The sequence below is a fragment of the Pseudorasbora parva genome, chromosome 5 (genome assembly GCF_024679245.1).
Source record: "Pseudorasbora parva isolate DD20220531a chromosome 5, ASM2467924v1, whole genome shotgun sequence".
In the NCBI taxonomy this organism is placed as follows: Eukaryota; Metazoa; Chordata; class Actinopteri; order Cypriniformes; family Gobionidae; genus Pseudorasbora; species Pseudorasbora parva.
Window position 1 is genome coordinate 26,315,506 of NC_090176.1, and position 24,233 is coordinate 26,339,738.

Consider the following 24,233-nt stretch of genomic DNA (forward strand, 5'->3'; position numbering starts at 1 on the left):
TTATAAGCCAAAATAGGCATTTTTCGTATCTCCGGACAGGTAGGTGGCGCTGCGCCGAAACGCTGCATGTTGCTTCAAGTCATGCTTGTGATGACATGTACCAAGGTTGGTTTGAATACGATAAAGCGTTGCGGAGATATAGCCTTTAGTGTGTTTTTGCAACCTCCACGTAAAATTTGTTTGTGCGTTTATTGAAAACGATTGGACGAATCAACTTGAATTCCATAACTTTTTGTCAACATGCTCTGAAGATGATCTGTTTCAATTTTCGTGAAAATCGGAGCAACGGCCTAGGAGGAGTTCGAAAAAGTAGGTTTTTCAGAAAATTCAAAATGGCGGGAAAATTTGCATACCGGAAAATGACATCATAGGGTGAAATCGAATCGGCTTGAGCCAAGGAATCCGATGAAAAAAGAATTTTGTTTCTAGCCCTTAGGGGTCAAAAGTTATAAGCATAAATATGAGTGAAACTTTGGACAGGTGGTGGCGCTAGAGGGATTGAGTTAGAGGCACCAAATTTGCTATAGTGACAGCTCAGACTGGCCTCTATGAGTGTGCCAAATTTCACAACTTTTTACCATACGGTTCTATGGGCTGCCAGAGACTCCTATGGCGGAAAAAGAAGAAGAAGAAGCAGAATAATAATAGGAACACTAACGATTTCAATAGGTGCCTCCGCACCTTCGGTGCTTGGCCCCTAATAATAGGAACACTAACGATTTCAATAGGTGCCTCCGCACCTTCGGTGCTTGGCCCCTAATAATAGGAACACTAACGATTTCAATAGGTGCCTCCGCACCTTCGGTGCTTGGCCCCTAATAATAGGAACACTAACGATTTCAATAGGTGCCTCCGCACCTTCGGTGCTTGGCCCCTAATAATAGGAACACTAACGATTTCAATAGGTGCCTCCGCACCTTCGGTGCTTGGCCCCTAATAATATTATTAAGTGTTAATATTATTGTGTAACATTTTCTTTATCAAAATAATGTTTTTCAGTTAAATACAAATCCTGCAAGCACAAAACAATGTGCACTGCTGAATTATTTTCCTGTCTGAACTTCCAGAAGGACTGGTTTTCTGAAATAGACTTCATAGAGAAGCTACATGCAATACATTTCCCCTTTCTGAAAAAGAGAAACTATGAATTTGATCCCGCCCTAACACAGCTATATTCGCCAGAAAGCACAGCAAGAAGGACTTCTCAGAAGGTCGCATGTGACTGAGCTATAAAGAGGATTTGTGTGCACGAGGGAATGACTAAAAAAGTAATGAGCTGGTTAAAATAACTGATACAAAGAGACATGCAGAGGAATAAAATGCTTTAGGTCTAAATTATTTAAATATCAAACTAAGACAGCAAAATAAAATTACATTTATAAGCAAGTTGGATGCTTATGCTTTTAGGGTGAAGGCTGGAATTAAAGCAAAAAAACTATTAAGCGATTTATGCTTAAACAACCACAGAAGTTTATGTAGGATTCAGGAAAAATAGAAGGTTTGGGGACTATCAATAGCAGTGTAAATAACACTTACTATAGGACAATCTTGCTGTTGATGTCTTGTCTGGAGGGGAAAGGGGACGTTAAGGAGTTGACATGATTTGTTAGCTTGTGTTCCTCCTCTCTTAAGTGGTTTCCTCCATCTACCTCATCTTGGACTCCCTGAGGCTGGTCCCATGTGTGAAGGCTCTGGACCTCCACAAACTGGGAACGAGCTCCCAAAGGATCCATGATGTTGCGTCACTGAAAATTGTTGAACTGAAAGACAGAGAGAAGTGTTTACATACAAATAGACTTTAGTGTGCCCTGGGGTCTGTTCTTCATATCTGGATTACACGATTTGACATGATTGTTAGGTTCTTCTAAGCTCATCCTGGAGTTGCGGTCATAATAATAGGTCCAGATAACAGCCAGAGATAATTTAAAATAATAACAATAATAATTGAATAATTCCTTTGAAAATAATATAATGTTGTGTAGTATATCATAAGATAGACACAGCCAGTTTTACTTACTGAGAGATTTATTCATGAGGGAATAATAACCTAATAATTGTATTGGAGTCTTACACACATGATGTACATTTAGTCTAAGCCATGTATTAATTTAAGAAAAGACATCACCTATTGTTGGAATGGCTTGATGCAGCATAGGAGATGTAAAGAACTAAATAAAAATGCTGTTGGCTGTGCCATTAGAAAAAATGTATTGAGCCTCAAGAAACTTTAACGCTGTCGTGAAATCTGCGTAACAGGTAAAATTATATTAATTGCCAATTACAACATTAAAATTAAAATAGAATGCCTGTACAAATACTAGAAATTGTGAAATAATGGAAATAATAGGGAATAATGTAATGAACAGTACATTTAATATTATATACATTAACATATACATTTAATTATAACTTGTATAACTTTTTTCATTTTGTTAGCTTGGCTGTTTCCTTATAAATGTCCAGCAATTCATCAGGTCCATGTGACTGCAATTATTTTTGTTTGCTTTTTTGCGCACACAAATTATTCTTATCACTTCATAACATTAAGGTTGAACCACTGGAGTCACATGTCAACTTGAAAGTTGCAACACATTGCTGCCTATGGATGATTCAGAAAGCATTTTTTAATTAAAAAATATCTTCATTTGTGTTCTGAAAAATGAAACGTCTTACAGGTTTGGAACCACATCAGGGTGAGTAGTTAATGACAGAATGTTCATTTTTGGGTGACCCTACCCTTTAAGCGAGGTATGACGAAATGGACCCCTGGGCCATATTAGCAATCAAACACACTATGTCTGCATCAGTTTAAACATGTAGGTGGGTAGATACAATGACTGACAAGATTTGACTGATTGAATTTCAGGTTAATTTAACATTTAACGGTAAATTAAATGTTACACTTCCTAATTTTTAGAATTGGTAATCATTTTGATTAAGTTTGGCTATTTTCAGAGACGGACAATAGTGAAGTACCAGATTTAACTTTTTACTCAAGTACATTTTTAAGCATATGTGCTTTATCTGTGTTTTTCTTTGGAAATGTTTTACTTTTACAACATTCCAAAGCATAATGTCATACTTTTTACTGCACTACATTTCATAAATAAAAGTTATTATTTTAGTTTTAATACTTAATTACAAGAAACCTTTAGTACTTACATATTTGTACTAAAGTAAAATTTTGAATTTCCTTTACTTGAGTAAAAGTAAGAAAGTCCTACATTTGAATGTAATAAGTATTAAATGATATTCAATCTGACACTTGAATATCATTTCAAAAGTGCATTCAAAAGTACAATACTACACTTTGGAATGTTGTGAGGTAAATGTTTTCCAAAGAACACTGATAAAGTACATATGCTTCAAAAATGTACTTCAGTAGAAAGTAAAAATACTTCTCTACTGTGCGCCTCTGGCTGTTTTAAAACCATTTTAAGCCATCTTGGAAGTTTGCTTAGGCCCCCTAGTGGGCCTTGGTCTCCTGGATCATTGAGAACCACTATAGTAAGTATGTTGTGTTTATATATATATATATATATATATATATATATATATATATATATATATATATATATATATATATATATATATATATATACCAGTTTATAAAACATAATAACTCGGGATTACAATGAATTTAAGACATTACAATTAGATTTGAATACAGTGTGGTGCTTTCCACACAGTCACAATGTTTAAATTTCAATCCTCCAGAATGTGTCAATAATTGAAAAAGTAGTCAGCAATAATTTCTGTGTCTGGTGCAGCAGCTGCAGTGTTGAGAAGTGTAGTGTTTATGAACGTAATTGACTTTCAAGCACAACAGAGAGGCTCTATCTGTGCAGACAGACAGGACTCCAGGAACAGATAAGATATTCAACAGAAATGAGCTGCATGTGTAAAGGTCGACTCTCCAAATTAGATTTAATCGACAACAACAAAGCTGGGAGTTTGTTCAAATATATACAAGTCTCATTTCGATGGCAATAAGCACACTTAATCATGCAGCAAGGAAGATAGAAAGGGAAAAAAAAACACCTCATACTAATTCTAACCATATAGAGTTGATGAAAATGCAACAAATTACAACCACAATGACCAGCAACCTAACGTTACCTGATGTCCACTGATGTAGCTATTCAGTCCTGTCTACTGCAAAAACAAACCCACGGTAGCTCGGTTTAATCCGTTAAAGATAGTGCTAGAGATCACTGTCATCCTCCTGTGCTTCCGCTTTTAAATAGACCATTGTTAAAATGTGATTTTAGCTGCTTGTGGTCAACACATCGTGTTTGCAACATTCAGCGAGTTTCCTGATCAGCTGATTCACGAGGACAAAAATCATCACTTCCGGTATTACAGAGGGACCGTGGCTATTTTGTCGTTAACTATAGAAAACGCATAGATCATAGATTTGAATCGACATTCTACCTTCACCTCAAAATTAAAATGAGAATAATAAAGTATAATGAATAGACAAATTCAATACATTTTTTAATTGTAATAAACACATAGGCAGGGAATCTTTTTTTTCTTCCGTTTTTTATTGCTTTTAAAGAAATACAAAATATACAAAAAATCAGGGTACAATAAATAAACACAGTAAGACATAAATAAAATTGTAGGCAGGGAATCAGTCAGGCCCATAGACCGTAAAAAATGGTCAGGCATCATGGACAGCAACATGACGTCACAGACCGAAGTAATCGATACATGCACATAATTCATAAGAAGAAAAGATAATTAAAACGCATAAGGAGTGGGAGTAAGGATGAAAAATTAAAACAAATATTTTGCTATGACACATATGTCCATAGAAAAATTCCTAAAACATTTGTGAATTAACATCGTAGTTTTGCTCGGTAGTCTACCTCTTTAGTCTTTGCATTACTGGATGTCACGCATGCGACTGAAAGCATGCAGACGTTCTCCTCATCCACAGTAGGACTTCAGATATAATATATATATATCAAATCGACAAAGTATGTAACTTCTTTTTCTGTACACAGTGACTTATTTTGTTACTTTCTAATATCTGCATATTTCTAGCTCTTTATATACAAGATTACACGAACTGCATGTGGTTCGCTTTGCTGTGTACATCGTCGCATGGACTTGAAAACGTGGTGTGGCAGTAATAGTTGCTCACTTTCAGGTTATAGACTGTTTGTTTTTGTTTGTTTTTTAATGTACATTATAAATGGCAATCATAGCTTTTGGAGGTGGGAATGGGCCTTTAGTGCAGCCGAAGAACCAAAATACCATTGAACAACGTCACAACCACAGATCTGGTTTTAATCTCTAATGTTGATAAATGTTGATATGCTAATGTAAGCTGCCATCAATATGACGAAATAGTGGTTTAAGTGGTTCAACTTGTCTTATGTTATGTGCAGGCTGTTTCACTGAACAGTTACAAATATAAACACTTTTGCTTTAATGTAAAAAACATTCATCCTGTACAAAAATTACTCTAATATGCAGTTATGTATTTTGGGCCTTTTTAAATTATGTGTTCACATGACAAAATGTGCACTAGATAAAGTCAGTGACATTTTACATGAATCCCCTACTGTAATTTTGTGTTTACAGCCTCTTGTTTGCCATGGGTTTAACAAAGCAGTACCTGCGCTATGTGGCAAGTGCTGTATTCGGGGTGATTGGCAATCAGAAGGCCAACATCGCGTTTGTGACCCTCAGGGGTGGTGAGAAGGGTCGATATGTCGCTGTGGGAGCCTGTGAACATGTCTTCATATGGGATGTCCGCAAAGCTGAGAAGGTATTTAAATGTTTTAAAAAGATCATGTAGTAGTACATTGACTCATAAACTCCCGAATGTTGCACTCACCTTCTCTCCCTTTTAACTCCTCAGGTTCTTATACTTGAAGGTAAAAAGCATGAGGTGACGTACCTGTGTCCCTCTCCTGATGGTGTCCACATAGCGGTGGGTTATGAAGATGGAGGTGTACGCATCTTTAGTCTACTTAACGGTGAAAGCAACATCTCCTTCAGTGGACACAAATCCGCTGTCTCAGTCATTAAATATGATGCACTGGGCGCTCGTCTTGTCACTGGCTCAAAAGTGAGACTACAATTTAAAATTTACAAAGCAGATGTTCATTTTTGCCTGAACCAAAGTCATTTTCTATGTTATTGTGTTTCAGGACACAGACGTGATTCTGTGGGATGTCATCAATGAGTGTGGTCTGTACAGGCTCAAAGGACACAAAGATGCAATCACACAAGTTTTGTTCTTGGAGAACAAAAACCTGCTGATTACAAGGTAAATCAGCCTTTACATTTAATTTGAATGAATTCAACACTTAAAAATACTTGATAATGTATATTATTGTATCATGGACATGAATGTGTGTGTATATACACACACACACATATATATATATATATATATATATATATATATATATATATATATATATATATATATATATATATATATAAACACTGTATACGTGTTACATATATGTATATATACACTGTATACTATATAACGTGCTGTGATATATTCCAAAGCGATTTAATTATTTAACCTTGAGCTGCAAAACAGAGGTGTATCGCATTTCCCAATTCCCACACACAAATGTTGTTTCAGATTCGCTTTAAATAAATGTAATGCTTTGCATTTGTAATTAAAGTTGTATATAATGAATAGAGGGTATGCATCAATGTCACTTTCCTGCCAGGACATTCCCTCTCAGCTGGGTCTATTAAATTGATTGAGTTATCAATTTAAAGTAACTAAATGTTGGACTCAGTATAGTGTTCCATACAACATACCAAAGATGATCCAGTGATCAATGGATATTGACAGGAATCAGCCAAGAATCATGTTTTCTGACATTTATATAAGCCTTATTCGGTACAAAAATATTTATCAAAGTCACTCTGGCTGACGATGACGTCACGTGCATACCCTCTCTATATACTTATTTTGAGTAAATAATAAATTATTAAATAAATAATTAAATTTTCATTCCTGTTTTGATCTGAATACTGTTAAATTTAAAGGATTTGTTGTGGAGTGAGGGAAATTAAAAACATGTATAGTAGGGCTGTAACGATACACTAAACCCACGATTCGGTTCGTATCACGATTTTTGACCCACGGTACGATACAAACCTCGATATGCGGGGGGGGGGAATATTTTGAGGGAAAAAAAAATAAATAAATTAAATAACATTTGAAAAACCTGTATAAACTGAACACCAAATAACAATATTAACTATGCAAATTAATAACAAAATACCTAAGTAAATTAAACTATATAGCCAAAGCTATAACACTTCTGTTTTCTTTGTAATAAAACACTGTTAAAAAAACAAACAGAACTAAAGTCCATAGGGGAGATGATTCGAGCATTTTTAAAAATCTTCTTCTATCAATCTTACATTTACAAAGAAAATTGGTAACTGAGCCTTACTGCCTGTGGCTCTGATACACAGTGCGTGTTTGGAGGATGGGGTTTTCTATTTGCCAATCGGCCGTGATATAGTGTGCGGTTATAGTCATAGCTGTCTGTGGCAATGGACGTCCATCCATCGGTGGTGACTGAGATGGATTCAGCAGTACTCAACCCTTCCTCCACCTTAGGCCGGGGACACACTGCAAGCGTGCCGTGAGCGTCTCGGCTGCGTGGCGTGTCCGTTTTTATTTCGGCTCCCATGTTAACCGGTTAGAGCTTGCATACTGCCTGAGTCAGCCGCGCGGCTTACGCAAGGTCCGAGCCGCACGGAAAACGCGTGCATGCTTCAAATAGAAGAGACGCCTATTTTTCACGCGACACGCGAGCGTGTTGGAAGCGTTTCTAGGCAAAATAGCATAGGAAAAGATGTTTATATGCCATTTTGACACGAATACATATTAATACATGACATTTTCATGTTTGAAAGTCTGTAGGTTAACATAAATGCAGAGATAGGCCTACTTGTAATAATAAAAAACAACATAATTATCGATTTTGAAATATTAAACCTGTCAATACAGAACGAAATATTCTGTAGCATATTTTGCCGTCAATACCATATATCTGTGTGGTCAATAGGCTACTGCCGACGTTTTCTTTGCGGTATCAATAGGCAATATATATTTAACATGAAGTATAGGGCCTCCTGTACATCAATACCAGCAGCAGCGCCACGTCAGACACGCTTCTGGTGTGCAAAGAAAGAGAAAACGCCACGCAGCCGCCCCGCGGATGACACGCAACAGAAACGCCACGCTCACACCACGTTGCCGACCGGTTGGGGAAGCTTCTTGAAACACTTACGGCAAATTGTGTGGGTCTTGTCAACTACACGATTGCCATCCTTGTTCTCCACCGGGTAGCCGAAATGTTGCCATACTGCTGACTTTAAAAGTTTGACCTGGGCAGGAAGGATAATTCTGGGAGTTGTAAGGGGTGTGTCGTGATTCTGCCTTCTCACATCGCGATACAGGTTCGTGGACCTGCGTATTGCGATTTCGATTTCATATCGTTACAGCCCTAATGTATAGTGTTTGTTATATTTGAAAATATTCTTGTTTTATTTACCAATATGATTTATTATTCTTAAATGTGATAATATAATATGACTAATACAATAAAAACAATTTTGACACAGAAGCGACTTATTTTCTGGGAAAGAAAAAATGTCATAGCTTTGTTTTCTGAGAATACTTTATTCTAAATGAATGAATAACATAACTAAAGTGCCTGGATGTGTACCTCAGGGCAGAATTGCAGTAATGAGCTGGTGTAGCTCCTGGTCTGATTCTGTGTGTGTCATGTTTCCTCAGCTCCAAGGACAGTTTTGTAAAGTGGTGGGACTTGGACACACAGCATTGTTTCAAGACCATGGTGGGACATCGCAGTGAGGTAATATATTTAAATATATATTGAACACAACAAAAATAATGTACACAACACACTATATGCATGTTCTTGTCGCTTTGGCATCCTAGGGGGACATAAAGCCAGTGTAATTAAGTGACATAAGGTGTTTTCTTACTTTACTCTTGGAGAATGAGACTCTGAAAATGTCCAAATATCTATTGGTGTTGTAATACAGTGCACCCTTGTCCAATCTCTGTAGGTATGGGGAATGGTCCTGTTGAATCAGGAGAATAGGTTGCTTACAGGGTCTGCTGACAGTGAGCTCAGAGCCTGGGACATTCAGTGCATCGAGGAGGTAAAGCAATATCACTCATGCTGGGTTACAGTGTTGACTCCTGTACAGTCTTGAATGTGATCTTTAGTCTTATGTAGATAATTGACACTGATCTCATTTGAATGTGTTCAGAATAACATCAAAGTGCCTTCACAGGGTAAAGAATTGGGGGAACCTCAGGAAAAGAAAGTCAGAACTCTGATGGATGAGGAGGAAGATGAGGAAGGACTCAATGAAGAGCCAGAAGAAGTAATATTTCTTCTATCCAGTAAACTTCACCCTATTCAGTTCATGTATTCAGTGGATACCAGTGACTTCACATGATGACAGTTTAAATGGGTTTCCTTCTAATGTTTACAAATATCTGATTTCTGTCTTCAGCGGATACTCAGCTGTAAGAAAGCTGGTTCTGTTCTGAGGGATGCCAGAGACAGGGTTGTATCATTGGTTACAGATGCTAAGGCTAAAGTGCTAGTGTGCCATGTAAGTATATTTCATAGTTGTGTATACTAACCCCTCCCCCAAACAGAAGCCTTTCACAGATTCATATATAGTGCTGGGATGTTACAGCCATATTCCAAAACAATCCAAAATTGATTCAATTTATTATTTTCCTCAAAATTATACAAACAATAACAACCCATAATGACAATGTGAAAGAAGTTTGTTTTATATCTTTACAAATTTAATTAAAACAAAAAATGACATATACATAAGAATTTACATGACACTCAGAATTGAGGAGCTCAAGCCATAAAGTCTAAAGAATTGTCTGTAGACCTCGGAGATAACAGATCTGCAGCATTGAAGGTCCCAATGAGCACAGTGGCCTCTATCATCCGTAAATGGAAGAAGTTTGGAATCACCAGGACTCTTCCTAGAGCTGCCAACCTGGCCAAACTGCAATCGGGGGAGAAGGCCTTAGTCAGGGAGGTGATGGTCACTGTGGAGAAAGGAGAACCTTCCAGAAGAACAACCATCTGTGCAGCACTCCAATCAGTCCTGTATGGTAGAGTGGTCAGATGGAAGGCACTCTTCTGTAAAAGGCATGTGACAGCAAAACAGACCAAAGATTGAACTCTGGTGCATGAATCAATCTCAAGTGTCATGTCTGGAGAAAACCAGGCACTGCTCATCACCTGGACAATACAGTCCCTCCAGTGAAGCATGGTGGTGGCAGCATCATGCTGTGCGGATATTTTTTATTTGGAGAAACTGGGAGACTAGTAAGGATCAAGGAAAAGATGAATACAGTAATGTACAAGGATGTCTTGTACATTACTGTATTCATCTTTTCCCCGACATCCCATGTACAAGACATCCTTGATGAAAACCTGCTCCAGAGCACTTTGGACCTTAGGCAGGGGTGAAGGTTCATCTTCCAACAGGATAATGACCCTAAGCACACAGCCAAGATAACAAAGGAGTGGCTACCGGAAAACTCTGTGAATGTCCTTAAGTGGCCCAGCTAGAGCCCAGACTCGAACCTGATTTAACATCTTTCTTTTCTGCAAAAAATCAGAGAAACTGCCCAAAAATATGTGTGCCAAGCTTGTAGCATCATACTCAAAAAGACTTGAGGCTGTAATTGGTGCCAAAGGTGCTTCAAAAAAATATTGAGCAAAAGTTGTGAATACTTGTATACGTTATTTCTTTTCTTTTCTTTTTTATACATTTGCAAAGATTTCAAACAAACTTATTTCACGTTGTCATTATTAGGAATGGGTATCGTTAAGATTTTAACGGTATTACTACTCTTACCTATACTGCTTATCGGTCCGTTACTTTAACGTTACTCTTATCGGTTCTTTTTGTTATACTTTTTTGTAATAAACTGAAAAATGAAGAACATAATTAACATTGCTTGATTTTTTTTAAATATCTATAGCAAAATAAACAGCAATGTTTGAACAAAAATGAATATAAAACATCTATTTTTTGTGCTTTATATGAATACGATAAGAACAAGAACAAAGAAACAAAGTACAAACAAATGGTCAAATAAATACAATAAATATACAATAAAACAATGAAAAACAGTGTTTTAATCTCAGGAAGGTCTAACATTACTGTTCAAGTAATGGTCTACAAAAGACATCTAATAAAGTTATCAAAGATAAAATAACACTGTATAGTTGTCACTATGCAAATTAATAGATTAATGCTTATTAAAGCTGCGTGTATATTTTTTCTTGGCCTTTTGTTGTTTGATTCACATTAATTCCCGGTGTTCGCGAGCCATGTGTTTGTATAACAGTTGCTCCAGCAGCCGTGCTCAGCTCCACAACACTCTGTCCTGCTCTGCTCACTCTCTCTCATCCATTTTGGAAAAAGTTCAATCTCTCGGTTCAATATGCATCACATGACTAAACATGCGTCATCATTTTCAAATACCTCAGTTTTCACAGTTTACACTACAATGTGAAAACAGCGTTTTCAAACTTATCCATTTGGGAAAGGTATGGACAGAAGGCCAAAACAGAGAGAAAAAGTTGTATAAAGCAAATGCATATTAGTGTGGACAAAGCCTGGGTCTATATCATATGATAACTTTTTTAAATTTCTGCAGGGTCTGGATGCTACGCTTGAAGTCTTTACTGTACTATCAGAGGAGGAGATCCAGAAAAAAATGGACAGATTACTAAAGAATGCCAAGAAAAAAGCAAAGTATGTGAGACCTCCGTTTTGAAATGTGAAGTGGTTTCTGAGTTCTTCTTCAGTTCTGTGTAATAAGTTAATCAGAATACTATTCTTTGTTAATTGGTATGTTCTGCAGGTCTCGAAAAACAGAGGATGTATCTGAGCCTGTGGTGGAGAGAAAGTTGAGTCATGAGATCCAGAAACTTGCTAACATAAAAGCTTCATCCAAGATCAGGTAAGAGTACTCCAGCATGCAAGCATAGTCCCCCCTGTACGTGTTATAGAGGTTAGATCAGGCTCAAAAAATCAAGCCAGACCCTGCCTGTGCACGTTGTATCCAAGCCCGGCCTGACACATTAACTGTAATTATTACATGGCTCTGTGAAATACTTGATTCTGATTGGTCAATCGTGCATTTCAAGGGTATGTTATTCCCAAATAACACCCGTTCATCCGGGTACTATGAGTTATCTGGACCGGTACTACTTCTATGCTTAACGCTGGCACCATCTTGTGGCTTAAAAAGCCGTAGGTTACAATGGAAGACTTCAAGGCAGGTTTCCTTTATAACAATTTTAATATAGATATTTTTCTTAGACAAATGCATCGATTTGAATCAGAAGGCTCTAATAACCCATGGAGCACATTATTTGATGGACAGCTGAATTTTTTTATGGACTTCAAACACAACTACAACTACTGCTTGGATTAACGTTAGCCTGGGATTTTTAAATATAACTCTGATTGTATTTGTCTGAAAGAAGAATGTCATATACACCTACGATAACTTGAGGGTGAGTAAATCATAGGCTTGGTTTCATTTTTGGGTGAACTAACCCTTTCAGCATTCATTTTCAACATTTAGCAATATGGCAAATCTTCAGCAATAGATAAAGGCTTAAAGCAGGTTGGAACTGTTTTTCTTCGCGGAAGCTTTGCGTAAGAGCTAATAAAATATTTAATCTCAAGACAATATTTTGTGTCTAATAATTATTTATTTGAGACTAGTAGCCGTGTAATAAGCGCGCCGCTTCGCGTTGGGGTCCTGATCACTCTGTCGGGGTTTATTCTGCGATAACAACCGGCTGGGTGTACATTATCCCTTACTTATGAGCCTGAGCCCGATTTTAAACCCGACCATTTATTAATACGTGGGCGTTCTGATGAGAACGAGCCTGTAATGAGCAAAGTGCAGTGAAGCGGACTGGTGAGACTCATGTTAAAATAACATTGATGAACTTAAATGAGTTGAGCTGTGCAGCGACTGTACAGCCAAATCAAATTTTGTTGCAATATTTTCCTGTTTAACACTTTGAAGCTGCTTTGAAACAATCGTCATTGTAAAAGCGCAATATAAATAAAGTTGACTTGACTCCGCTCAATAATCAGCAGGCGCGCGCTCATGAACCGCTCACGGTAAACTGATGTTTGCTCAAATCCAGCTCGTTCCACACCCGTAAGACCTCTGTTCATCATCGGAACACAGTTTAAGATATTTTATATTTTAGTCCCTGAGCATATTCAGTCTATGCCCACTTTACTGTCCATGTCCAGAAAGGGAATAAAAACATCATCAAAGTAGTCCATATGTGACATCAGTTGGTTGATTAGAATCTCTTGAAGCATCGAAAATACATTTTGATGCAAAAATATCAAAAACTATGAATTTATTCAGAATTGTCCTCTCTTCCATGTGTCTCCAAAAAGATTCAAACGGTTAATGAATCAGTGAGACGATCAATGCTGTGGGTCGCCAATGTCACGTGATTTCAGCAGTTTGTCTGTTTGACGCGATTCGAACTGCTGAAATCACGTGACATTGGCGACCCGAATCATTGATCGATTCATATCGTTTGAATCTTTTTGGAAGAACGCAAAAGAGAAGACAATGCTTAATAAATTCATAGTTTTTGTTATTTTTGGACCAAAATGTATTTCGATGCTTCAACAGATTCTAATCAACCAACTGATGTCACATATAGACTACTTTGATGATGTTTTTATTCCCTTTCTGGACATGGACAGTAAAGTGGGCATTGACTGCATATGCTCTGGGACTAAAATATAAAATGTCTTAAATTGGGTTGCGATGATTTTTGGGTGAACTAACCCTTTAAGCAAAGTGCAGTGTTCAGCTCTTGATACAGAGCGTTTCTGTGCAGAATGCTGCGCTTCATCACTGTACGAGCTGTGAGTTTGTGCAACTTTGTAGCCTACACATTTGTTCCTTACCGTAGTTGTTGTATTAGTTCTTACTTTGCTAAAAATATATATAATTTCTGATTATAGCATAGCTTTCTGCCCACTCAATTAGACTAGTAAAGTAGGCTAATGATAAAAAATAAAATAAAAAACGCATGATCAAGGCCTACCCGGCCCGAGGATAGTGCCGGGTTGGTTCGGGTCAGGCTCGGGCTCGGGCTTGGGCAGAGAATCTAAACTCTAATGCGTTATCAAGTAATAATGGTAATGTTTTTTTCACCTCCAGATCAGTGGACTGCCTTAGAGCTCCTAATGGAGAGATGAAGATTGTTCTTCTTCTGCAGAATAACACATTGGAGACATATACGCTGAAGACCACAGAGAAGAATCCTACTGCCACTAAAACTTCTCAGCTCACACTGAGTGGTCATCGTACAGATGTCAGAACGCTGGCCTTCAGCTCAGATAATATAGCCATCCTCTCCGCCTCTGGAGAGACCATCAAAGTCTGGAACAGGTGAGTTTGATGAAGCCAAATATTTTCCATCACAACTATTTTTTTGTATTGGTTTGTCGATTTTGACAAATCTTAACAAGAAGTATCTTCTTTTGTCAGATCCACCTTGCAGGTCATTCGTACCATGGGATGTGAATATGCTCTCTGTTCGATATTTGTTCCTGGAGACAGACAGATTATTTTAGGAACAAAGGTATATAACTGTTTACTTCTCTAACGTCAATCAATACAAGTTTAAAGAGTTCCTTAAAATTCTGTCATTACATTAAAAGTTCATTATAAACCCAAATGATAGACTTTTTTTGTGGAACACAAAAAGGAGATGCTTTGTATTTGCTTTGAGATGCAGAATATCTGAGCTGCTCTTTTCCATACAAAAAAGAAGACTATGTACTGTCACGCTCCAAAAAATACACAAAATCCTGTATTACACATGACTTGCACTATATTACAAGTCTTCAGTAGCCATATGCTAGATATGTTTTGCATGGAATAGATAAGCCCCTTACTGCTGATTGGCTAGTTTGTTTTGGTACTTGGCCCGAGGCACTTTTATAAAGCATTTTTGAAATAACACTTACCCCACTTGTAATATTTTGTTTAATACATTGTTTCATTTTTTTATAGTTAAAAATATATTTATTTTCTCCTGCAAAACATTTAGTCAGTACTTACTGACCTTTCCTAGAAACTAGTTCTTCTGTATTTTTATTTTATTTTAATGTGCTTATTCCTTATTTGTTCTCTGTCAGAGTGGGAATATTCAGATTTTCGATCTGGCTTCAGGAAGCCTGTTAGAGACGACTGATGCACATGATGGAGCTCTTTGGTCCATGTGTCTCTCTCCAGACCAGGTATAATATCCACCTTTCAATGGACTAACTTTTCATCCCTTCCTGATTTCTGCTTTTTTCAGTGGATTTGTTTTGTGTGTATTTATACAGAGAGGGATTGTAACTGGGGGTGCTGACAAGACTGTGAAGTTCTGGGACTTTGAGCTCATAAAGGATCAGGACTCTGGAAAGAACAAGTGAGTTTATTATCTGTGATCACAAACCACAGCTTTCGTCCAGGTTTCTCCTCTTGGCTTTAATGTATTATTGCTTTGTGTAATCCACAGGAGACTGACAGTAAAACATACACGCACCCTACAGTTAGATGAAGACGTGTTGTGTGTGCGCTACAGTCCGGACCAGAGACTGCTGGCTGTCTCGCTTCTCGACTGTACAGTCAAGATCTTTTACACAGACACACTAAAGGTAAACCGCCAGATCAACATTACAGCATTACAATACCGTCCTCACAGCAAAACATGGATGTTAACGTCTCTTGCATGTTCAATTCGTATGATTAAACTGTATCCAACAAAAGACTATTTCACCACCAATAAAGATACTGACACTATATTAACATCCGTCTCAGATGATCTTAGCACATTAGCTGATAGGGTCTCTGATTTGATGGCCTCGTATATCACCCACTGTCATTTTGATCAAGTGAAAAAAAAAAATGTTGCTCCCAAAAATATTTACATTTCAATATCCCCACAAAAAAGAAAGAAAAAAGTTTCAAGCCGAATGCTTGGCATTTACTTGTAATTTTAGTTGACCACTTGTATTAAGTGATCATCAGTCCGCGGCTCTGGTAGAAGTTCTTTTGAAAGCTTTTATAAACCTGATGGATGGATAGATTGATAGATGGATGAATATATAAATTGACAGATGAAAATATTTGTATTAAATTCTATCAAAATATTTTTATTCAAATATTATTGTATTGCACACTTTTAATTTTTTTATTTTAGCATTTTTTGTAAATGCTTTTTTCTATTGTTTTTTCAAAGTAAGTTATTGCTTTATACGCACTACCTCATTCATCTATGCTTATACTCATGGGAAAAGATTTTTCATTTTATTTATATTCCATAAGTAAAATATTTAATGAAATTACTTTAATTTTATGGACCACAGAAGCAGGACATGCCATTGTCATTACCTCTAATATTGCAATTTGTTATATTCCACTTTCTGTCAATCCGAGGCAATTTAATTCTAACTGTAAATTGGGGCCACAGTGTCTTAGAAATGTCCGCACAATTTGAAACTAACCAAATGTCACTAATGTAATATGATGTCATTATGCATACTGTTTAGCAACTCTACCCAAAACAGCAGGACAGATATGTGCGCTGTGCTTAATAAAAGATGTGCCCTCTGTCTCAACTTCTTCTAGTTCTTCCTGTCGCTATATGGACACAAGTTGCCCGTTCTGTGCCTGGATATTTCACATGTGAGTGCACTTACTAACACTACACATCCCGCAAGTCATTTCGCCGGGTGATGTAATTGTGCTCAAATGTTTGTGGCTTGCTGTGCATGTTTTGCAGGACAGCGCTTTAATAGCCACAGGCTCAGCAGACAGAAACGTGAAGATCTGGGGTTTGGATTTCGGAGACTGTCATCGCTCTATGTTTGCACATGACGACAGGTAATAAAAACTCTGCTGCTTGTATAGTGACACATTGCTGGCACAGTCTGTTCCCTGTCACATTACCTATGTTTTTTAGTTATATTGAAAGTTATGATACCGGTTGATGACAAGTACAGTGATTTCAGTGTTCGGTCAGGTGTCACCTACCTATGGTGTTGACGACTCCAGCACTTGTGAGATGTAGTCGCTGGATGACATCAGCCCAGATGGTCATTATTTGTCATCCACATTATTTTTTTCTCTGTTGTTTTTTTCTCTATAGTGTCATGTTTCTTCAGTTTGTCCCTAAAACCCATCTGTTCTTCACCGCGGGAAAGGACAGAAGGATCAAGCAGTGGGACGCTGACAAGTTTGAGCACATCCAGACATTGGAGGTGACCTTCTCTGATAGTTGGACAGCGTTCAATAGGCATTTTTCCATAGCCGAAATGAGTTTTCCAAAGGTCGCTGAGGTGGAAGTAGCTGCTATATTGAAAGGATTAGAGTTATAATAAGAGTCCAGTCAATATGCAGCAGAGGCTGATTGCATTACGTAAGCCGTTGTCTGCTTTTGCTTAAATCCTAATCAATGTAATCACAGACAAAGATGTATTGGAACTGTTGTATTATTACAGATCCTCTCATACCCCTGAGTGTATTTTTGACCCCCTGGATATGTTTTCCAGGGTCATCATCGTGAGGTCTGGTGCTTGGCCATCAGCCCCAATGGAGACCACATTGTCTCCTCATCTCATGATAAGTCCCTCAGGCTGTGGGAGAGAACGAGGGAGCCCATCATCCTAGAGGAGGAGAAGGAAATGGTGAGAGCTTGGTTTTTCTGCAGAATGTCACACACTAGAAAACAGATTTGATTGAATTATGTAATAATGACCTTAAGGTTAAGATCTACCTTTACAGCTCTGGTAAACTCTGTTAGCTTCAACTGAAGTAATATAGAATGAAATGCAGCTTGTCATATGTGTGCAAGATATTTTCAGCTATTTTGCAAATACTTTTTTATGTTTTACTGATTTTAAAGGTGCTAGAATGAAAAATTGTATTAACCTTGCCATAGTGAAATAATAAGTTCAGTACATGGACGTCACATACTGTGAGTCTCAAACACCATTGCCTCCTACTTCTTATGTAAATCTCATGCATGAAAAACACCACAGAAAAATAAGTGATTCTCAACATAACGCCACCGGTAACGCAATCATTGGGGATCATTTATATGTACGCCCTTAACATTTGCATATGTCCGAACATGTTCATTGTCAGCCTGAACTGACGGAGCCGAATCATCAGTTCTGCAGGTAAACAAGCGACACTCGAGGATAGCAAAAACGGCAGCTCTCATGGACATAAATGTCATGATCCAGGCTATGCAGCGGACATGAGGACTTTTCATACCCTTCCCACAGATGAAAAATGTCAACAGTCATGGTTGATATTCATTATAATCGGATACCGCAACAATTTAATTCAAAATCGTTTGTTTGTTCGGCCCATTTCAAGCTAGCTTTGCTCAGCGTCTTAAACTGAAGAAAGGGGCAATTACAACTACATTATATTCCTGCAAGCAGTAAGTTGCGATTCAGATTCAGACAGCATTGTCTAGATAAGGCAAGATGCTAGTACAGTAACAATAGGAAACACCAAGTACCATACAAAACTAAATAGTGTGTCTAATGACAAATGTTAATATTATTTTGTATTATAAAATACAACCGTACATATGTTGCTTACCGATCCTTTTAGCAAACTTCACCTTTTCCACCATATAAGTTAAAACGATAGTCATTTGACAATGCTATTCATTTTGAAAAAATATATATTTATATTTTTGAGAACTGAGGTATGATGTTTTTGCATGCTTGTATTTCAGATTAGGCTACATCACAGTCACTGAGTTGTCTACATTGTGACTAACGTTATATAAACATGCAATATCGTTGACGAAAAAAGACGAGTCTAAAATGTTGTTTAAAAAATAAAAACTGTGCTTGCGGTTGCCAGATTCCCTTAATTTAAATCCTCCAAACAGAGCTTTTCTGTGAAAAGAACATGTAGACTATCCAGTGTTTTACCTAAACATGTACAATCTAGCAACCATATGCACGCGAGCATTCTCTCTCTCGGATAATCTGAAAACACCCATAAACAAGTAGCCTGCATTTTATCAATCTCCATTTGAGATGTTCTGCTTAAAGTGTCATTCAGTCGGCCTGTGTACTGTCAGGACTCATGAGCTGCTTCGCTGAACAGCTGAACTGCTGTGAGCTGTGAGCTGCTGAATTAAGCCAATCAGAGCAGAGCTCACATTAATATTCATGACTCTTCCAAATAAGGCAAAAACAGAGCATTACATCCTAGGGACAATTTCTAGAGTTGTAAATGGACCTGTAAAACTGTATCTGGACATTTTTTGCCCTTAAATAAGCCACATACCCTCTTTGTAGATATCAGAGAACAATTTAACATTAGGCCTGTCGCGATAGTCGATAAATCAATTAATCGCACAATTTAAAAAATGAGCTCGATAATTTTTCCGGCCGCGATAATTGCCATTTGCATGCTTTTTTGTTTTCCTCGTCTCTATCGTTGACTGCGCGCTAGGGGTTGCACCAACTAGTCGACTAATCGACTAGTCGACCGTAATGCTCTGCTATGACGCTTTAAGCTTGACGTCGACTAGTCGCTGGCCTATAGAGGGCGCTACAGGATAAGCAATTTTCTGACATGCAGGCTCTGTTTTGAACAGTTAAAAATGACAAATAAATGCATACTCCATGAGCTCTCCACAAGACATGTTTGATTATACCATCTGGATGCTCAAAATTTTTCAGGAGAATGCACACTTATTGTACACGTAAGTTAATCATCGCGCTAAACTAATGCATGCTGCATTGCAACACACACACATAGCCTGATCACGCGGAGATCGCGCGCACCTCACACTAAACCATCCAGTAGCGCAGAAATGTATTGTCAACACAGTTCTGGGATTTATCAATAAAAGTTTTCATCCATTTTATTTATTGTTTTTGGTATTTATTTAAAAAAAAAATTTTTAAACAGACTGAGAGTCCATGCCTTTATTGTTTTTTGTTTATTTTGTTCATTTATTGTGGTTATTTAAAATGTTTTCCTTTTTTAGTGTTAAATAGTCTTTAGAAATTAAAGTTTATTGATCTTTAAAAAGGATTCTGCATTTTTATGTCATTATCATTATTTTAGATGAAAATGGTCTCAGAACGACAATATTATCGTTTATCGCAATAATTTCTTGGCCAATTTATCGTCCAGCAAAATTTATCGTGACAGGCCTATGCAACATATTGTTTAAACTAATTCTAGGGCACCTTTAACCTTGTCTTTTAACTTAAGCGTTACATCATTTTATTCCAGGTGTATTAATAATTTAAGAAAAATATTATATTTTGATTTGATTGCATTCAAGACCTAAATGTCTTAATATAATCATAAAATCATAAATACAGTCACTAATAATATGATTTAATTGTATTGTATTGTATTGTGTTTAATGTAAAATGCTCACTGGTTTCTGAAAACCAGTTTTATGGTTAATGCACACCAAAAGAAAGTTTAATGGTATCTTCAGTCTCCCAAAAATCCCAAGTCTGTGTAGCTAGTCTGTGATTTTATTGCCGTCCGAATCCAATATGTCAGTGTTTTTCTCCCATCCCCCACATAAAAATCCTTGGCCGAATTACCTACTGTTTTTAGACAAACTCCAATGTTGTGTGGTAATTTAATTGCTGTCTGAATCCAAATATTTGAGTTTAGGAATAAATCACTTAAAAATTCACTGTTCATATCTATTTTGGCCACTGCAAAGCACCGAATGGTTGCGCTTTGCTGTAATTTGGATGCATTTTTAAGATCTAGACTTTTATTACTAAGATGCTGTCAATGGGCCGGCTTGAAATAGCCATTATTATGGCAGCAATTACATATGTTAAAATAACCAAGCAGCATTATGTTTACGTCACCATCCGAATGCAAAAGTTTTATCACTGAGGTGGCATGCACATTTATTTATTTTGTAAAAAAAAAAAAAAAAAAAAAAAAAAAAATTGCATAACTTTAGACTTTAGAATCTTACATGTCTAATATTTTTCTCGTCAGGAGAGGGAAGCAGAATTTGAGGAGTCGTTGGCTAAAGGTGGTGAACCCGTGGTAAGTGGTTCTCCAAAGATCCTTTATGTCTCCTAAGTTTCTGCATGGTCTAAGTGTTTCCTTGTTTATCTTGCAGGTTCCTGGAGAGACCAAAGGAGAGGCAGAGCCTGCTGGGAAGAAGACCATTGAGACAGTGAAAGCTGTGAGTCTGCAGAACTGTACAAATAAAGAGCTCCCCTTCTTCATACACAATAATGGAGAAATGACACTCGTGTTCTGTTTCTATAGGCCGAGCGAATAATGGAGGCCATTGAGCTCTATAGAGAGGAAAGTAAAAAGCTAGAGGAGCACAGAGCCACTTGTGAAGCAGAGGGGAAGGAGGTATGATGTTTTTTTTTTAGAGAAAAGCACTCAAATTCCATTACTAGATTAAACAAAATATTTTATTTAAGTCTCTTTTAGTCTGCACATAATTAGGATTGGAACTTGAAAAGTATCATAAACTATGGATTTTAAATGTAATGATGGTGATTTAATTGTTTTATTTTTGCAGTTACCACCCCCTACAATGAACCCCATCCTTGTGGCTTTTGGAAATATCTCTGTGAGTGTGTGTTGTTTGGTTGTCATATTTGGTTAATAATAAGGGGTGAACAATATGCACCATATCGGATAATGGTCAATATTATTAAATGTTTAAAGGTAAATATTGGATAACTTAATAACATTGTTGAATGTTGTGATACACATACCTGAAAATTACACAAAAGAATTTCAATACTGTATATTTATTGGTTATTGACTATAACATCATTTTAACAACATGATTTTGATGTTAGTTGGAACCAGTTTGATATCTGAATCAAACCACATTAAAGAGCTTTATTTACTTTTAAATTGAAAATGTTCTTAAAACTCAAGATTCATCTCTCATTTTCCATGATTTCTATTTATAAATGCAGCCCTCTCGATATGTTCTGGAGGTGATGAAGAAAGTTCGGTCCAGGTAAGAGCTCTTCATCAGCCCAGACGAAAGCACTCTGTACCGTAATGTTTTATGGGTCAGTCTGATTCTCGGCTCTGTTTTTCTCTTCATCTCTCTCTGTCCGGTGTGTTGATAGTGAGCTGGAGGTGTCTCTACTGGTGCTGCCGTTTCCCTATGTCCCGGATCTGCTGCAGCTCTTCAATGGTTATGTACAGCAGGGCCTGGAGGTGGAGCTAGTGTGCCGCTGCCTCTTCTTCCTGCTCAGGTACTCATTTGTAGCTATTGCACTAATGTATTACTGTTTATTTTAATTTAATTAACATTTATTTATATTGATTTTACCAATGTGTTATTAAATGCTGTTCTCAGTTAGCATTGATTATGTTCTTAGGCCATGTGGTTTTGCTCCTGACTAACAGCTTCCTCATTTTCCATATTCTTAGAGTCCATTTTGGTCAGATTACCAGTAATCAGATGCTTCTGTCAGTCATTGATGAGTTACGGACCAACACGATCTCTAAAGTGCGAGAGATCAGGGTGAGTCCCGCTGTAGCCAGTGTGACACACCGCTCATATGATCAGATTGTGTAAGCATGTGTTTTTCTTGCTTATCCGTGTTTTCAGGATGTCCTGGGTTTTAACAGTGCTGGTCTTCAGTTCCTGCAGCGTGAGATCGAGAGCAAAGAGGACGTGATGTTCTTTGCTGATGCGACAGACCGTTTTGTAGAGAAAAAGAGAAAGAGGAGAAAACGTGAAAGAGCTGTTCTTACAATCACATAAAACAATGACAAAACTGACGTTTTTCGGCTGTTATAGCAGTTTGCCTTGTGCTTTTACAATCCTGAAGAAGCATTATGCTAATGTTTTTATAAAGTTCATGTGTCATTTGTACCTGTTTGAAGTCCATAAAGTAGAAATTCTCCACAAATTAACTCACTGAGGCTGTTGTGTTTTTTAATTTATATATATATATACTATAGGAGAAGTTAGACAGCTGTTTTACTGAAATATTTCATGCACATGATATAATGGACTAGTATTCAGTTCTTCATTTCATAATGGGTGTGTTTCATTGGCAAGGACTGCAAATGAATCTTGATAGTTCCTTATAATATGAATGCAGTTGTTGGATATATATATATCTCCTATATATATCTCCAGATCTTCCATAAGACAATGTTCCAAAACAAACATCAGATCAACAAAAATGTATCACTGAGCACATGGCCATCCCAGTTCCCTGACCTGCACCCTATAGATAATGAATGGGGTGAACTGAAGAGAAGAAGCCCAAACGAGCTGGAAGTCTGGAGAGATTCTGTATGGAGGAATGATGCCTGATCTCTTCAGGTGTTCTCCAAACTCAGACATTATAGGAGAAAACTGTTATCTTGGGAAAGGGTGTTGCAATAATTAGGTGCCAATGTGAACAACAACAAAAACATTTCATAATGAGAATTTTATGAATTCCCCCCCCCCCCACACACACTTTGTAATTTGTTTTACTGAATGAAAGATCAAAAGGATAAACTATGCAGATTTCTAATTACAGCCGCCTTTATATGGTTCAAAACTTCAACCAAATCCATGGCTATTATATGCAAATTACATGCAACTAACCCTATAGTAAGTGCAGGTAGTTAGTTATTATTTTACTTGTAACATTATGGACACCTTGACAATAAAGTACCAAAAAGTCGAAGCAGCACCACCAAGGAGAAGTTAGACAGTTGTTTTCCTGAAATCTTTCATGCGCATGTTATGATGGGCTAGCATTCAGTTCTTCATTTCATAATGAGTGTTTCATTGGCACGGACTGCAAATTAATTGTGATAGTTCTTTATAATACGAATGCAGTTGTTGGAAATGGAGAGGTACAAACTAAAATTAAGGTAATCTAGGGGCATTTTTTTATTGCGAATCTGATGGGTGAGTACGCATCTAGTCTTAGGTGCTCCACATTACACACTAGATTAACATGATTCACCTGACATATGTTTTCTGTTATGCTTAATGCGGTGGAACAAGTTAAAGAAGTGAGTCATCAAGACAGATTCTCGCTCACTGATCACAGCAAGCCTATAAAAACACAAGAGCTGTCAATAG

General features: G+C 37.2%; 2 protein-coding genes across 3 annotated transcripts in view; one reads left to right on the forward strand and one right to left on the reverse strand.

Moving 5' to 3' along the window:
* The window catches only part of gdap2 (ganglioside induced differentiation associated protein 2), a 106,397-nt gene extending 102,059 nt beyond the window's left edge, over positions 1-4,338 (reverse strand). The window contains exons 1-2 of the mRNA XM_067443620.1: positions 4,120-4,338; positions 1,537-1,760 (exon numbers count right to left, since the gene is read on the reverse strand). Of these exons, the coding sequence (XP_067299721.1) occupies positions 1,537-1,733 (197 nt within the window). The 5' untranslated portion in view covers positions 1,734-1,760; positions 4,120-4,338. The remainder of the gene's footprint in view (positions 1-1,536; positions 1,761-4,119) is intronic.
* Positions 4,339-4,859: 521 nt separating this feature from the next.
* wdr3 (WD repeat domain 3) lies at positions 4,860-23,059 on the forward strand. Of its 2 annotated transcripts, none has more exons than XM_067444986.1 (27): positions 4,860-4,985; positions 5,596-5,782; positions 5,876-6,085; positions 6,168-6,286; positions 8,801-8,879; positions 9,097-9,192; positions 9,328-9,420; positions 9,553-9,654; positions 11,741-11,838; positions 11,948-12,046; positions 14,300-14,530; positions 14,630-14,723; positions 15,283-15,384; positions 15,475-15,560; positions 15,651-15,789; positions 16,763-16,819; positions 16,917-17,017; positions 17,283-17,394; positions 17,686-17,820; positions 21,152-21,202; positions 21,279-21,344; positions 21,431-21,523; positions 21,696-21,746; positions 22,105-22,148; positions 22,264-22,392; positions 22,571-22,664; positions 22,752-23,059. In XM_067444986.1, the coding sequence occupies exons 2-27, from the start codon at positions 5,609-5,611 to the stop codon at positions 22,905-22,907; spliced, it is 2,811 nt and encodes a 936-aa protein (XP_067301087.1). In that variant the 5' UTR covers positions 4,860-4,985; positions 5,596-5,608; the 3' UTR covers positions 22,908-23,059. The 2 variants fall into 2 exon arrangements, with proteins under 2 accessions (XP_067301087.1, XP_067301088.1); XM_067444987.1 differs by lacking the exon at positions 4,860-4,985 and adding an exon at positions 5,041-5,158.
* The last annotated feature ends 1,174 nt before the right edge of the window (positions 23,060-24,233 follow it).